We start from the raw sequence: 17,232 nt of genomic DNA, 5'->3' as shown, positions 1-17,232 counted from the left end.
TCTACTTCAATTACTTGCATTTCATACAACGTTCAAGGTCTTTGCAATGTCAATAAGTGGAGACTTTTTTGGCACTATGTACATAAAATGCACCCTGATGTAATTTCTTTACAAGAACACAACCAACACTTCTTGGCTAGCCAGCAAGGCCATTATGCTGGTTATGACATCTTTTATGCTGGTACAATGAACTTTTCGGGGGTATGCATGCTAGTGAAACATGATATGCAACCCACAGTTGCTTACAATGACCCCCAGGGTCGATGGATGGTGATCAGATGCATCTGTCAGGCTGATCTTTATGAAATAGCATCTGTTTATGCCTCTCAAACTTCTGCGACAAGAGCTCGAATGTGGGCCTCCCTCAAACAATATCCTTGGCTGTCCAATGCCTTTTTGTGTGAAGACTTTAATAACTCGCCAGCCATCCAAGACAACACCACTCATCGTTCTCACATGATCCCCATTGAGCTTCGACATTAGGAAGATATGCTTTCTTTCTTGCATGCAGAAGATTTATGGCTCTCAACAAGGGATAGAGATATGGGTTACACATACCATCACAATGCCTTTACTCATTACGTGATGGCCTCTTGCATTGGGTGCAGTTCCTGTTCTAGATTCTTGGTGGTTGTTTCCACTATTTGAAGCCTAGTAGCTTCTACCATCAGGCGGGCGGCCTTTTCCTTCTAAGGACAGCCTCTGTTTGTTGGAGCCTGTGCGTGGTCTATAGTACCCCCAGGTACTAGCATTGGAAGGCGTCTTGGCACCGAAGGAGAACATTTTGGGCCGCAATTCATGAGGGTGATGATGGACTGCAATGCCATCTCTTTTGTATCCAAGTCTCGATCGCAGAGGTGTACGCACTTGAGATGCAATATTCCATTGCCTGCTAGTACATGTTAGGGAGGAATGGAGTTGGAGGGGGGACTGCTGTCCCAAAGTTTCTACTAGCACTATTGAGTTTGTGGTGGGGGGATTGGCCCTTGGGAATTTTGAGTCGTCTGTAATTTTTTTCCTCGAGCCTATAGGTGTTTTCAACCTCTGCTCCCGTTGCCTTTGTTCAAGTGCCTCAGCTGATTTTTTTTCCTTCTTCTTCTGACCGGAGCCTTTCAAGTTCTGTTTGTTTCCTGAGGATTTCTTACTGCTATTTCTCCATTGCCTCTCTTTGACGTCAGACTTCCTTCTCTTCTTGTAGTTTGCGAGCTGCCTCGACTTCATAGAGTCTTTTGGCTGTTGCTTCTTCATGGGCCTTTTGGCTTTGTTCCTCTTTTCTCTTCTTCATGGGTGTCAACCTGTTGGAGGGGGTTGAGAGCAAACTGGTATCCTTTTCTGCATCACCATAAACTGTTGGCATCGAGGCACCAGAGAGGTGATGATGGATTTTTTATTTATATGGGACCACCATTGCCGCCGCCAACCTTTTCTCCATTGCCTGCAGAACCATAAATGGTTGGGTAATCATTGGGAGGTTGAATGCCCACTAGATTATCTCTACCGTAAACTAGGGGAACTTTTTTGCTATTGTCTGCAATCCAATTGATCTGACATAGGGCACCACCTTGGGGTCATGAAGTGCCTTGTATGCCACTGCATTGTGATAGTACATTCTGTAATCTTTAATGTTGCACCTAAACTTTGAGTGCAACAATATGCCCTGTAGTTGTTCGAGCCACTCCTGGCCAAAGGGGAAAAACTTATGCCCTGTATTGTGTGCTTGAATCTATTTTACTTTTTTAAAAAGTAATTATATATATATATATATATTGGAGAGCACACCAGTCCAAAATTCATGAAACATGTGTAGTAAAATTAGAGTCACTATGTGGTCTAAATGACGCATGTGGTTTCCTGTTTGGACATATGCTATAAGGAATGCATATATTTTGAAGGAGTGAAAAGATAAGGGATTCTCTATGCCACATGTCAACATCTCCTTGAATCTCAATCAATGGTTCAGATTTTGTATGTGTCTTTCTCTCTTAGGCAAAAGCTTGAGGAACTTTGAAGAAGAAAATGTGCGCATAGTTGTTCACAAAAAACAGGTTTGAGGTCAGAACAAGAGGAATTAGACCCTTCCAGATCTATTGGAACAAATGGTTTTAGACCCTTATAGATCTATTGGAACAGATGGTTTTGGAAATTGTGGGCTCTAAGTTTGATTTCCAAAACACCGATGATTCGGTGATGACTTCTTTGCCATTCTCGATTTGTTTCTTTTGACTACTAGTTGCTTTAAATGCCAAGATGATCTTTGCTTTTTCTTCCTCATTGCCATTCCTTGATGTTGATTTGTTTTGTGCATCGTTGAAAAATGCTTCATTTATTTGTTGTGTGGATGCCTTGGTACACTTATTGCTCAAGAGCTTCTCCTTCACTTCTCTGGTTGTCTTCTGTTGGCTTTCATCTTTTGACATTTTTTGCTTGCTTTGTTGTTGTGCTTTACTGCGCTACTAGATTAGCTTAGCTTAGCTTAGCTTAGTTTCATGTTGCTCCACTTAGTGCCATGTTGTTGTTGTTGCTACTAATTGCCAGTTGTTGCTGTGTCGCTTATTATTGGTTGCCTTTTTGCTTCTACATTGCTCTTGAATGCTTCTTGCTATGATTGTTGCACTGATAACGTTTTAGCTTCCAGATGTTGCTTGCTTTATTCCTTCCTACAGCTAACCAAGCATGGATGTTTTTATATAAGGCATGCTTATATATTAAAATAAAATATTGGCAAAAGTTTATTGAGATAATTTTTTTAATTTCACAATATTGACAAAATATAGCATTATTTTATATACTCTCTTTCACATTTTGAAAGAAAATATGTAAATCTTTGCAAAACTTTAATGCCTCCACGCCTGCTGTGATACTGCTCCAGGATTTCCCTCAGCCTCCACTGTGGGGTTGCTCCATGGCTACTCCAGCCTTGTCCAGGCCTATTGCTGCTGCTGTGTGGGGTTGCTCCAGTGCTCTTCCAGCCTCCACGCCTGCTGTGATACTGCTCCAGGATTTCCCTCAGCCTCCACACCAGTCGCAGGTTTGTCTCAAGCCCAAGATACCCAAGAAAACCCACCACAGTCAGTTCCAACCGATCACAGGCCTGTACCTCCTGCTCTAGACTCAAGAAGCGGCTGTGAAACAGCTCCACATATGCACCATCTTGGATGCTAGACCTGTCCCAAAAGTCTCTATGTTTCACTGATGTACTGCTGAGAGTTGGCAGTGTTGACTCGTTGAACCTTGTGAACCACCTGCAAGTAAACAATACAAATCTACGTATTTTCTACTCCATTCAAGTGGTTTCATTTCAATCAAGGCACTCTTTTTTTACAGGGCACTCCTGTAGCTGCTCTTTTCAGTCAGCATAGAGGCCCCCTTCTTAAAATGGAGGTGTGAGGGGACATATGCTCTTCTCCCCTCCATAAAGCCAAACCTGCAAAGGAGAAAAACAAAGTGAAATAGATATATCCAGCAAACGAAAATGGAAAAAGGGGACAAAGGTGATAAGAAGGATGACAAACAAAAGAAGGAAGACAGCAGCAAAGACGGATCAAACTAACATTGAAAGGAGAGATCGAGGCCTTCAATAACTGCTGCAACTGTAGATGACTTCAGAGAGATAGCACTGCTGTTCAGAAGGGAGCTAAGAAACTTGCAATAAATTATGAGAACTCAAATGTGCAAGAGCTAAGGAGTATGTGGTATTACCACTTAAAATTTTGGAATAAACATTGTGGGAATATTTTCCCACTATCCTTAAAAGTTGTCATTGTAGCCAAAGGCTATTATTTGGTTGTAAGGGAGCCCATCAGATGTCAAAAGAAATATATGATCATTTGGTATCTCTGAACTCTGTGAGATCTGAACTCTAGCTCCATCTGTATCTAAAGTGCGTGCTGTTGCTACAGAGAAAGAGACAATCGAAAGCTTGGGAATCTTGAGGACATGTCCAAATGCCTCTCCAATAGAGTTAAGACGGTTGAAATAAACTTTGGAAACACTTAATATTCAACTTGCTAATCGAATAGTGAGGATAAAGTACTTCTGACTTTGAGAACAAGATCAAAAGAAACCAAATGGGAAAGAGGTCAATGTGAGAAGACAAATATGACAACCTCAAGGGCATCAAAATTCAACAAAAAATAGCCCCTACCAAGAAGTCTGATGTTTCTAAGATAAGACACCTGATCCGTTGAGAGCATTCCAAGTACTAATCTCAAATCTAACTTCTCAAAGGATGAGAGCCAAATACTCTTCTTATCAAAGTACTAATTCCTTAAAAATACTTAATTTCATGTAGAATTAAGGCTATATTTTCTTTCCAATCCCAAAAACGTCATATTGCATTTACAATTTGTTTACTCTAAAGATCACCAAATCGATATTTTTTTAAAATTTTCACAAAGAAAACATTTTTAGGTGATTTCTTCAAAACCGAATGGGAGGGCTATGTTACACAAGCTATTTTTCATGGAGGAAAATGTGAAGAATACACCAAATGCTATGAATTATGTGACTCTATGCATTTAGAGTTTTGTAATTTCCCAATACTCGTCCTTTACGCTTTATATCAATGCCTCTCTTGACTTTATCAAAGCATTTAGAAAACATATATTGAATGTCTTATAGGTAGAACATTTTCACCAATCTAAATGGATACAGGCACATATAATTTTACACTGTCAAACTTTGCTCAAATACAAAGGAGTGATGTTGTTTAAAAATTGTGTGAATAAAATATCAAATTTCAAGACATTTCTAACATCAATCTCTGCTCTACTTCTTTTCATATATTCATTGGCATTGTGAGATTTAAGGCCATCTCACTTTTCCCCAATTAACCTTCACAAATGCATTTATTTCACAAGATGATAGAATGCCTCAAAGGGTCCCCCTAGGGACACCAACACTGCTACTATAACTAGCCGTCAAGCCTTGTGTGGTGGATCTCATGAGGTCAAGCTGTTGAACAGTCAAAGCTCAAAATTAAATTCATATGCGTATATGCCTGCAAAAGAAATCAAGATTATTGAATAAAATCCAGAAATGCTTCCAGAAGTGGTGATCAAACAGCACTTTGTGAGAATGAGAGAGATTTAAATGGACAACAGATCTGAACTAAGAGTTCTAGCTGCCATTCTTTCCTCTGCTCGATTCAAAGTAAGAAAGGGGAAGTTCTTGACCCCACATAACCAAAAAAGAAAGAATAAGAACAAGAAAAAGAGGTTACAAATTTCACAACTGTGCTCCTCGCTGAGGAAATTCTATGTTTCTAAAGTCTACTACGTTTTTTGTAAATCATTTGTCGATATATCAGAGCAATGTGTAGCCTTCCGCTTTGAGTATGCTCTACTGGATTGTCAAGGAAGACACGAGAAAATGCTGCTCAATTTAAAAATTGACTAGAATATATAGCTCGAGTTTGTCACCTTGAGATGAGTCCTTAGGACTTAGTCCCAAAGGCAATATAATTGACACTGGTGTCCTCAGATAATGTCCACCTCCTAGTCAAAGGATTAAAAACCATTCCTGCCATCTCTTGAAGCTGCACTTACATCCAGAAATTAGTAAAAGACCCTCCTTAAAGAATATCTTACAGCTGCTACACAATTAACATAACGTAAAAAGACTCCAATCTTGGCATGCACATGAAGCTCGGTTGAGATGTATTAGAGCTACATAACAGCACGCTTTTTCAATTGAGGTTGCAGGTATTGTTCTGATATGTTCAAGCTTAGACATCACCAGTGTAAGCTTCACTTTTAATAGGTTTCAAATATTATTGGCAATCCCTAATGTGCATTGTGTCTAAAGAGTCCTGTATGTAAAATTCTTGCCAGAGGGGCAGCCAACCTACGGTATTCAGGATGTACTAGTTTTGAGGAGCTTCACAATCAGCATGGCCACATATATTCGAAGCATGTAGGGGAAGATAGGTCAAGGGCCTGATTATGGTTTCTTTATCTTCACCACGCTTTTGTAAGTGGCCGCTAAGCAGCTATTAGAGCCTGTTACAAGAGCCAAGTCATTAGGATCTCTACTTGTTAGGGAGTTAGGGGACAAGACATACAAGAGTTCAAAAATTAGGTCTTAATGATTTCTTTATCTTCACCACACTTTTGTAAGTGGCTGCTAAGCAGCTATAGAGCCTGTTACAAGAGCCAAGTCGTTAGGAGCTCTACTTGTTAGGGAGTTAGGGGACAAGACATACAAGAGTTCATAAATTAGGTCTTAATGATGTCCTTAAAAGAAGGGAAGGGGGCAGGGGACCAAAATAGAAAATGAGAAATGCAATATAATAAGCACATGCCACAATAATAGTACGGATTTGTGTTAAGGGCGGTTTCAGAAACCAAAGGGATGAGCTTGAAGAAAGTTGAGTGAGGATGGCACATCAACGTGAATATCAACAGCCAAACGTTTCATGGGTTTTTCAACCCCTTCATACCCTCTCAATGAAGCACCCCCCCCATTAGGGATTATCCCAACATTCCCCCCTAAGACTGAATGGGGGAAGCAAATAAACCCAGACTGAATGGGGGAAGCAAATAAACCCAAACAGAGAAAGCTTACAGAAGGCTGAATAAACTAAAAACTAATCAAGGCATCGTCACCTACTCAGAGCAACATCAAACTGTACCTAAATAAGTGCAACCCAAGCACAGCTTACCCACAAAGAGCCTAAGCCAGGCCAAACACAGTGAATGCTCACAAAGAGCCAAATCACTCCAAGGCGGTTCTACACCCATAGGCCAGTACCACCCTAAATGCAATTGTAAAGGTCCTAGAATGCCTAGTAGTCATCAACCTCATTAACCTCAACACAATCAGTTGCTGCATCCAATTCTTCAGCAGTACGCACTTTCTCTTTTTCCTTCAAAATCTTCATTTGCTCGTCATGCTGCTTTGTGTAGCAGAACCTTTCGATTGTGAACTTCCTTTCCACAATAGTAGCAAACTATGGTGCCTTCGCTCCCTCTCCTTGCGGCCTTACCCTTCTTTTCCTTTACTGCATATGCAAGTTCACTGACGACAGGCAGATTTTCTCCCATCTGTCTCTCCTCACTCAGCAACAGTGCAACCACATCAAGGAAGGCTAGATTTTCAGAACTCAGCCATAGAATCTGTACTAGTTCAGGATATTTGTTTGACAAGCCAAAAGCAAGATAGCTTTGTTGTCTTCTTCATCAACTTTTGAACCAAGTAGCAAGTTGCTTCAACAACGATTGCATGCAATCAAGAAACATTCCTAGACTCTTGGATTCTCCTGTTTTCTCAATCGGTTTCTCTCTCTCTTGTTCAAGTTGATTTGCCCACACAGATAATGACGAAGGTGAAGTACGTAATGTTCTTGCTCTCAAAAGACAAGCATGCTCAGGAATTCAGACGCAATAATGAAACCAAAGCCAATATATTAATCATAATAGACTCGCCTCACCTCTTCTAAGTTTGTTGGCGTAAAATCCAAGACTCAAGCTTCTAAGGACCCTACGTACTTGAGAGTAGCTAATTTGCATCCATGATATCAAAGACAAAAAACATTACAACGACTCTCACAAGACCTGAACACACACAAGCCACCATTCAGGTGTCAGGGGGACGTTAAAAGTGATGTAAAGTATGATTGTAATTCAACCCATGCTTAACCCAGGGTTAACCATGGTTAAGTGTAGTAATGGTTTGGCCGTGAGGGACTGGCTAGAGGAAGTGCACGCTTCCTAGAAGTTCCTAGGGGCAAAGTCTAGGTACACCACTAGGCCCTAGGGGCAAGGCAAAGGCTTTAAAGAGGGGTTTAAAGGTTGGGCCCAAGGACAACCAATGTTGTCCTTGGTATGGGGGTTAGGACTTTAATGAAGAAAAAAATGGCAAGAAGGAGGTGCCATTTGTCATGCATGTGTATGCATGCCCTTCCCCCACCTTCCATCTCTCTCCCCTCACTCTCCTGGAGATTCTGGACGTCTAGTAGAAGCTCCCTGTGTGTTTTTCGTTGCATTTTGTTGCTCTTGCTGCTGTTGTGGTGCTGCTCTGGCTGCTCCCCTCCCTTTGGCATGTTTCTCGAGACTGTACGGAATTGGCGCGGATCTCGAGGCAAAAAGGCGGGCGTTTATTGCAGTTCGTACAGCCGTACGGAAGAGGGTGCAACCCTCCCGAGGTGTTGACGCGAGGAATTGAAGGCTAGATCCCGGTACTGAGGCTCTGGGGCAAATCTGCATGTTTGAGATCCTCTAGAGCTATTTCTTGCTCCCCCTCCGCTTTCTACCTTCATTTTCTCTCTTATCCTGATTGCTAGAAGCCACCTACACCCTGTGGGGAGCCTGGACAGAGGATAGGTGCGAGGAAGGAGCTCGCCCCTCTACCACAGACAACAAAAATTAATTCCAGGTTCTGTTTTTCCTCGTTCTTTCTTGCTTTGCAGCTTTTTGCAGTGCATGCATGTTGTTTGCAGTCCTTTCAAGACTTCTATAGGTTCTAGCAAGCACCCAGAGACAAGGGTGTTCCTGTGGTAGGCCTAAGGACAGTGTGGATGCATGTGATAGCCTTGAGGCTGCCTTGAGCTCAGTTTGTCAGCTCAGTTTGTCAGTGGTGTGGATGTCTGAATGCCTCTCAATTGGGTCACATCAGAAGTGGATGCTTGAGTATGCCTTGCCAGTTGGAATTCTAGTGGTGCACTTGGATTAGATGCCTTGAAGACAGATAGAGGATTTGCAAAGAGGAACAATGCAAGGTTGAACCCCTGTTGTAAAGCATTTCCATTCAGAAGCATTAAATAAATATTGTAAGGGGCGCCAAGGCATTTGGGGCCAGTGGGTGCACTGTGTACTATTTTCGTTGAGTAGGGGCATTCTAGCCTCACCTATGTTGTTGTTGAATTTTGTTTCTAAGTTGTGCCACTGAGGACTCATAGGATGAAGTAGATGAGGCAGAGGAGCTTGATCCCAAAGCCCATTCTCACTTGTGAATGCAAAGTGTAGCGGGAGCCCTATCTCGCAGTTGCAACATGCTGTCACGGAGATTATGCAAGCTCCTCCCCTATGGTTGTTCCCCCTGGAAGCATAAAGACAGCTCAAAAGAAACATAAGAAGCATAAGAAGACTCCTAGGCATGTTTCTTTCAGTGGACAGCCTTCAAAGATGCCCTCGATCACCCCTGTAGTGGGTAATGCCAACAACTTCCATTCAGTCAATCAGGGACAACAAGCCCTTCCTCACCCACGATCCATCCATGATATTTTGGAGGTGGATTTGTTTTTCAGGAAATGGTGGCACCATCCGCAAAGGCACCTGGAATGCCAGGCAGCTTTATGGGCAGCACACAGCACGGAATGCAGAATTTCCAGCAACCTATGATGGGTGGAATGCCCCCTGCAAATGCCAATATGATGTACTCGAACATTGGGATGCAACCTGGAATGCAGACAGGAATGCCTGGGACAATGGGCAATACTTGGAAACTGCCACAAGTGGGACCTGAATGCCAGGGTGGAATGGCATGGCTCAGAATGCGGGAACAGTGATGCCCCCACCATTTTTACAGCCCCCCGTCTATGACAATCTCAACCCTAAAGGCAAATTGAAAGATTACAAAGAGGGAGGGGCACCTGTAACGTTTGAGACCTTCAATGGGATGCAGGACAGATTGAAGGCTTTGACATTCGTACAACAGTTTGATGCTGCCTACTCAGGTGGACACTTCACAGAATCTTTCAAAGTCCAAAAGGTAGTGTCACGGGGACGTGAAAAGTCACACATGACTACGCCTGTGGGCAAACCCGAGACAAAGTTTGGCCATTGGGATTGGCCACTAGAGGAAGTGTAGATTTCCTAAAAGTCCCTAGGGGCACATTCTGGGTGCATCCACTAGGACCAAGGGTAAAACTAAGGCATTCTCAGAGGGGTCCAAAAGTTGGGCCCAAGGGGATTCAAGTGTGTCATTGGTAGAGTAGGTTAGAGCATTAATGAGGTGCCATGTAGCAACCTCACATGCATCCCACCTACCAACCTTCTCCAAGGTTTGTGCCATGGAAGGGAAACGTGACGTTTTTTGTGAAGGGGCACGTTTTACGAGACATCGTACAGATCCATTACAGATCCATACGGATAGGTAGATGAGGCAGAGGAGCTTGATCCCAATGCCCTCTTTCAATTGTGAATGCAAAGTGCAGTGGGAGCCCTATCACAGTTGCAACATACTTTCATGGAAATTATGCAAACCCCTCCTACTAATATTGCTTCACCTGGAAGCAAAAAGACAGCACCGAAGAAGCATAAGAAGACTCACATGCATGTATCCTTCAGTGGACAGCCACCAGAGATGCCCATAGTCACCCCTGTGGTAGGTACCGCCAATAATTTTCATTCAGTTAATCAAGGACAGCAAGTCCTCCCTCAGTCCAAATGCATCCAGGATATTTTGGCAGAGGATCAGTTTTTCAAGAAATGGTGGGACAGCCCACAGAAGGGCTTAGTATGCCTGGTACATACTTGGTAGTTTTCAGCCAGGGATGCAAAATTTCCAGCAACAAATGATGGGGGGTATGTTGGCTGCAAATGCCAACATGATGTATGCAAACATAGGGATGCAGCCCGGACTGCAGACGGGGATGCCAGGAATGATGAGTGGTTCCATGATTATGCCACAGATGCACGGAATAGGACCTGGAATGGTCAATCCAGCTATGGGAGTTGGCACTAATTCACAGAGTATGGACCAGATCACCTTATTTGCAGCAACCTGTGTATGACAACATTGCACCCAATGGAAAATTGAAAGACTACAAAGAGGGTGGGGCTGCTGTAAAACTTGAGACATTCAATGGGACTCAGGACAGGCTGAAAGCATTAACTTTGTGCAACAATTTGATGCTGCCTATACCGGTGGGAACTTCACGGAGTCATCAAAGGTCACGAAGGCAGCCACATTCCTCAAAGGCAATGCACTTCAATGGTGGACCAACTTGCTCCTACAGGGTAAAGCCCCTAACACTTGGGTTGAGTTCAATCAAGTTTTCTCATCTACTTGGCTCACCACCACTTTTGAAGTGGATATAATGACGGCATGGCGTAAGCTGGATGCAGCGAACTGTGAGAACCTTGAAGAGTACAATAAAAAGTTTTGGGAAGCCTTGCTGCCCGTGAGTTCTTGCAGGCGTGTAGAGCTGTCCGAACGGATTGAGAAGTATTGTTGTGGACTGCCAAAGGAAATACTGGATTACTGCACCAAGACTCGAGTCTCCAATATGTCCCAATTGATAGAAAATGCCAGAACAGCTTATGCTTTCTTACAGGGGAAGACTTCGGGCTTCAAGGGCAGCCACCAAGAAGCACAAAAGTTTTGGGGCAGCAAGCAGGGAGGTCACAAGCATTTCCGAAGATTTGAACAGCCTGTTAAGTCTAGGTTTGTTGCAGGATAGAGGCGAGGATCGCCTCGAAAGAAATTGTCAGAGGAAGAAAAGAAGGCTCTCTATGATGCTAACAAATGTTTCATATGTAAGGAAGAGGGCCACCGAGTGCATGTATGCCCACACAGAAAGAGAAAATTTCCTTCGTCGGATCAGAGTGAGAACAAAGGAGAAAAGAGGGATGACCAGCGGGGCAAGAAGCCCAAACCTACTGCTGGTCTTATGCCAGATGTCAGGGGAGCTATACAAGATGTGGATGCCATGGAGTTATGCAGAGCATGGGGTAAAATCCGTGACCAGACCGCACTATTTTTCTTTGATCCAGGTGCGAGAGGCAATTTTATATCGCCAGAGCTGGCTGGAAAATTGGGCATAAGGGCAGATGAGATGGGGCCACTATGTGACACAGATATGGCTTGCCCAGGGCACAGTGAGTCAGTTACACCAATCATTGGGAAGCTCCACATGCACATTCAGAGCTACATGGATACTGATGAGTTCTACATTATGCCGCTGAATGGGTGTCATGTTTTGCTTGGAATACCTTGGCATGCATCTGCCCATTTCCATTTCTGTTCTAATTTTACGCTCTGCAAGCCTATTCTGTTGCAGAGTGTAAAACATTACATACTAATGAATTATGCCCCGGGTTGCCAAAAAATCTAAAAATTCATGGAACATATACTCACCCCCCCGTAAGTGCGGAGAGTCAAGAGTTTGTTCCCACTTTCATTCCCAGCCATGGCAAGAAAGTGCTTGAAACAAGAGAAGACATCTGACTTGGTCTTCATCCCATAAACCCAAGTGAATCTAGTGAAGTCATCCACAAAAGTGGAGAAGTATTAGTCACCTCCAAGTGATGTTGTCCACATAGGCCCACATACACATCACTATGCACGAGATGCAACTTCCTAGATACGTCAACGGCCCCATCTTTGGGAATGAGAATCAATGCATTTTGTCCAATAAGCAGCCCTCACAAACATGTTTGGCAAGTGCATGCATGGGTGGGAGGTCTACCACCATATCCTTTGAATTCATTTTCACCATACTTTTGTAACTCAAATGCCCCAATCTCTCATGCCACAAATGTGAATATGAAATGACAGATTCAGAGACCAAATTCGCTTCTGTAGCTGGCTCTTTTCCATAGGCATCAAGATGGTACAGCCCACCAGTTGTCATACACCGCAAAACAATAACTATAAAAAAGAACCTGAAGCCATTGAGAGAGATGGCTGAGATAGAAATTAGATTCTTCTTGATACCTAGAACATAAAGCACTTCCAGAATTGTGACTGTATCCCCCAACACAGAAGTGGCCTGCCAATCCCCTTCACGGCATAGGATGCATTATTGGCACAAGTGACAATGCCACCATGTGGAGCAGCCCCCAAGGATTGAAAGAGAGATTTGCAGGGAGTGATGTGAGTTGATGCACCATTGTCAAAATACCAATCTGACTCAGAATCTGAAACGGATCAGGCTGAAGCATGCTTCTCCGAATGGTATTGACATGTCACAACAAATGCCCACTCATCATGAGCCATGTTTGATGCTTCGTGTCTGCCCATTAAATGCCGTAGATACTGCTTGTGAATCTGGCACAATCTCATCAACATTGATGAGCTGCTCTGTAAAGTCCATAATCTTGGTGACATAGGCATCCATGCTGTCCCCTTCATTCATCTTAACATTATTCAGCTGCCTGCGTAAATAGGCAACTCGGGCCTCATTACAAATCTGATAAAGACTGCCCAAAGTATCCCATGCATCCTTGGCTGTCTTGAAAGACCGAATATGAGGTGTAGCCTCCCTCTTACTATTCATAGCAATCACTGCATGTAACTTTGCATCTCTCTAATCCCAAGGAATCTATTCGGGTCTTGGAGGGTCTGCGGCAAACACTGTGGAAGTACTGCTAGATAAACCAGAACTGGGAGAAGTGGCTGCTAGATAAACCAGAACTAGCAGAAGTGGCTGCAGTGGCAGCAGCTACCTGTGGTGCACACATAGGTCTAGTCTCTAATCCATTTACAATATCCCAAAAATTCCGGGTTTCAAGAAGTGGCGCACCAAGTGCAACCACATGGGGTAGTTAGTACCATCAAGCTTGTCTTCATGGGAATCCTCCCCTGTTTGCACTCTAGATCTCCACAGGTTCACGCCAATCGCTCCGCAAATAGAAAGCCAAAAGAATAGAGTGATTTTTCTATTCCTAGGGGAATTCAAGAGTCTCCTCTAAAAAAATTTCTGCACCTCTGCAGAAATTTGAAAGCTCTCCCAATGAGGAGATTTGGAGGGCCTCCAACCTCTACAACTAAGCCAAAATCTCCTAGCATTTCTCACCGTGTAACGAAAGAACGGGATGCTCTTCTCTCGGTGCCCTTCATCAATCCACTCCCACTCCCCAGGGTCCCACTGCAAAGATCTGATGGGGCCACCTCCATAGAGCCAAAGTCACCATGAAACCAAGGCCAAGATAAGTGGGTTGGGATCTAGGTACCAACTGAACATCAAATACAAGGTCATCCTCATGTCCATCCTGCAAAGCAATAACATGAAGAGGAATACCTGTCCTCGTAAAAGCACCCAACCAAGTGAAGCCCATAATAGGCATATCATCTCTATCCATCCACTCCACTGGTATGGCTGCATGAATCTGCTGAACCCTCCTTGCACTCCCTCTAAGATGACTAGCCAAAAAAACTCTCTAATCCTCTCAAAGCTTTTTGAAAGCTTTCCAAGATCCCACAGTGGAGACATCGTGGTCTACCATGCTCATCAAGTATGGTTTCATTCCACATGATGGGCTGCCTATCAATTTCTTCGCAAGAGGAGGGGAAAACTGTCCAGAGTGTACCTCTGAAGCTGTCCCAAGCTTTCAGAATGGCAGCCATAAGAGGGGAAGAAGGAGATCTGAGGTGGGCTGAAGTAAAGATCCATCTAGTGTAACCAGCCTTAGAATACTAAGGACAGTGTATCTGTCTCTACTATCGCACAAAGATGAAAATACAGCCAACTTAATTTATTGCCTTTGTTCACAAACCAAACTCAAAGCATAGAACTTCATTGCACAGCATCATGGAACCATTCAAGACAAGGGAGGCTAGAATACCCCTACTCAGAAACATAGAGTGACACCTCTTGGCCCCAACACTTGGCGCCCCTTGCAGTATTTATTTAAACTAGTTAGCTCAAAGATACAAAGGGACTCCCTTCAAGAGCTCACCCGCAGGTGCAACCTTGTACAACACCAAACCGTGGCTGTGCTAGTGACCAACTCCCAGTGCTATTACCTTGGTTCCTTTCAGCAGACATGCATAATCACAAGTAGACTAGTCTGACAGCATGCCAAGCAATGCATTACCCATTACCGAGCCCAAGGACAACCACTGCACCCCCAGGAAGAGAGTATCACAACCAGTGCCCCAATCCTCTCCCGGGCCAATGGCAGGGCATCCAACCTAGTAGGAACTCAGTAGTAATGGCTGTAGCAAAGAGTGTAGAAGGAAGATGAGAATTCAGCCAACCGAAAAAGCATGTTTCAGCTCCAGAGGTAGGATGAGAAGCAGACAGCAAACTCTAGTAGGAGAGAGCTGCCTAGGAGTGTCTTCCAACACCAAAAAAGATCAGAGAGAAGTGCATACAGCAAGCTGCAACAGATCAGCCAAGAATGCGTCCACCAAAACAGAGTTTACAGCCCACAAACAGCTCCATTTTCAGTGCGCCTTGCACCAGGTAGGAGCAGAAAGAGAGGCACCCATGAATATGACTTCAGATGCAAAAAAGAAGAACTTCTGTCACGAAGAAAGTTGAAAACAGCCTCAAAAGTGGCCTAGAATGAAGACGTCTAGGTCCCAGAAGCATGCCCAGAAGCATGCCAGCAAGAGAGGGCACCAAGGGGAGGAGAACTATTGCGAAGGAAGCATGAAATTCCAGTTCAGCAAGGAGATGGAGAGCTGCAGAAATCCGCCTTGAAGAGAATGAGGTTGCCCAGGTAGGGGTGAAGTCTCAAAACAGAAAGGAGAGCCAAGGAAGGGATCCAGGGCCTTCCAGGGGCTTCCAGAGGTGACACAAGGCGAGCAGATAGGCCACCAGCAGACACCTAGGCAAAATGAGGCGTGGGATTTTTAATGCCCTTGGGAGGTCAGATGGCACACCATGACCCTAGTGCAAAGGAACCAATGACCCTATTTGTAAACTACTCGGTGCTTTCTATCAATTCAGACAACGGATTTCGCAAAGGCGTTTGAATGAAATCATTGCAAGTTGCCAAACACATATACTTGAACTTAAGAGATTGCAATTAAGCTGGAATTAAGACTTATACAGCTTAAACACAAAGCTTAAACACAAAGTGACATCATTGGAATATGATTGAGGAGCCAAGACAGGCCCCCCCCCTTATCCAGGCTCACTTTATTCTTGAAAATGGAGATACAAGACCAAGGTGCAATGCACCATCCAAACTCATGAACTCAGTGAAAGCCTAGGACCTAGATACAAGACTCAAGAGCATATGTACAAGGTAGACAACAGAAAGGAGGACTCCAAGCTCATGTTTCAACTCTTGGCTTGCCCAATCCACAAGAAAGAAGCCTGCAACAATCACCACTTACATCCAACATTAGAGGCAAGCACTAGTTTCTAGAAAGATAGTATGAAATAGTGCTGTAAATGAGATAAACTTGACAATATAGACTCCCTTCGTGATGTGACCCTTTTGTAGATGAAGTCCTTGAAGCTCCCTTGGGTGAGGAGAGTGTGGAAATGGGGATGGAATGAGAACAGCTCAGAAAAACAGCCTGTAGGCTAGAGAGAGAAAGCCTTTATGGAGTGACAGCTGTAGAGAGAGAGTGCCAATGCTGACCCCAAGGGAGGGGATGTAAGAGAGGAGCTGCTGCTGTTCCAGAGGTGCAAAGAAAGGCAGATTTCTGCAAGGGGAAGGGGCTGGAACAGTAGAGAGAGAGAGAGACTACAGCAGGAGAGAGAAAGGGGCTGTGGCTGCTCCAGGCTAGGAGAAGGAGAGAGGATGCTGCTGCTGTTCCAGAAGAGCTGAGAGGGGGCAGATTTCTGGAGAGGAGGGGCTGGAACTGTAGAGAGAGAGTGTGCTGCTGTAGAAAGAGAAAGTGCTGCTGAGGTGAGAGAGTGGCCTAGGGAGAAACTGGCTGCACCCAAGGAGCTGGAGAGGTTCTGCTGCATCAACCAAAAGGAGGGAGAAGAAAAGTGACGAATTTCTTCATGTAAGGAATGAAGAGGAGAGGCCTTCTTTTATAGGCTCAGCCCCCCCCCCCCCCCCCCCCCCCGGCAGGCTCAGAGTGGAAGGTGGACACTTGTCCCAAATTTTTGGTGGGCTGCAGTCCCAAAGAGGACAGCCCACAACCTTCCCCAAATCTAGTAGATTTGGGGCTAGACACTTGGCCTGCATGCCCTGCCACCTGCCATGCATGCTGCCACATGTGTGGGACAGGTGGACTGACCTGCCAGCTCAGATTCCCTGTGGCAGTCTGCCACGTGTCACCCCCAAAAACCCTAAAATTTCAAAGTTGTCATAATTCAACATGATCGCACCCACGGGTTCCTAACAGCTTGGACTATCTACTGACGTACTCTAAGGTCATAATTGAGCCATATTGAGCTCATTTGTTTGTCGTCTTATCTTGTATCTCCATTACTCTTGGCATGCTGCCAAGCCCACACCCAAAGCTCAGGGAACATTCTCTTGAATGGTTCCTAGGTTAGTATGCAATCTGTGCATTTGATGATTCCCATGTTTGGGTACTCAGGTGGGGTGTGGTTTCCAGATGTCCCTCTCAAAGGGAGGCCATCACTCTTGCGGG

The 17,232-nt window shown here is 44.3% G+C and overlaps 2 protein-coding genes across 5 annotated transcripts in view; one reads left to right on the top strand and one right to left on the bottom strand.

The window, feature by feature from the left end:
- Positions 1-4,620: 4,620 nt before the first annotated feature.
- The window catches only part of COQ3 (coenzyme Q 3), a 128,245-nt gene continuing 115,633 nt past the window's right edge, over positions 4,621-17,232 (bottom strand). For 3 of the 4 annotated variants that reach the window (XM_087398414.1, XM_087398416.1, XM_087398417.1), the window contains 2 exons: positions 5,421-5,536; positions 4,622-4,999 (listed from right to left, as the gene is read on the bottom strand). In XM_087398414.1, coding sequence (XP_087254540.1) covers positions 5,435-5,536 — 102 coding nt within the window. In that variant the 3' untranslated portion in view covers positions 4,622-4,999; positions 5,421-5,434. Of the gene's footprint in view, positions 5,000-5,420; positions 5,537-17,232 lie in introns of all 4 variants that reach the window. The other variant, XM_087398415.1, reaches the window with a different exon arrangement.
- On the top strand, positions 9,481-12,055 carry LOC147884381 (uncharacterized). The gene is made up of 3 exons (XM_087398826.1): positions 9,481-9,708; positions 10,901-11,319; positions 11,404-12,055. The coding sequence occupies exons 1-3, from the start codon at positions 9,481-9,483 to the stop codon at positions 12,053-12,055; spliced, it is 1,299 nt and encodes a 432-aa protein (XP_087254952.1).

This window comes from Dipteris shenzhenensis, chromosome 27 (assembly GCF_047967505.1).
Source record: "Dipteris shenzhenensis isolate YYH24624 ecotype China chromosome 27, Dip_SZ_1.0, whole genome shotgun sequence".
NCBI lineage: Eukaryota > Viridiplantae > Streptophyta > Polypodiopsida > Gleicheniales > Dipteridaceae > Dipteris > Dipteris shenzhenensis.
Note: the sequence above shows the minus strand (reverse complement) of the source record. Positions and strands in the feature narration are given on the sequence as shown.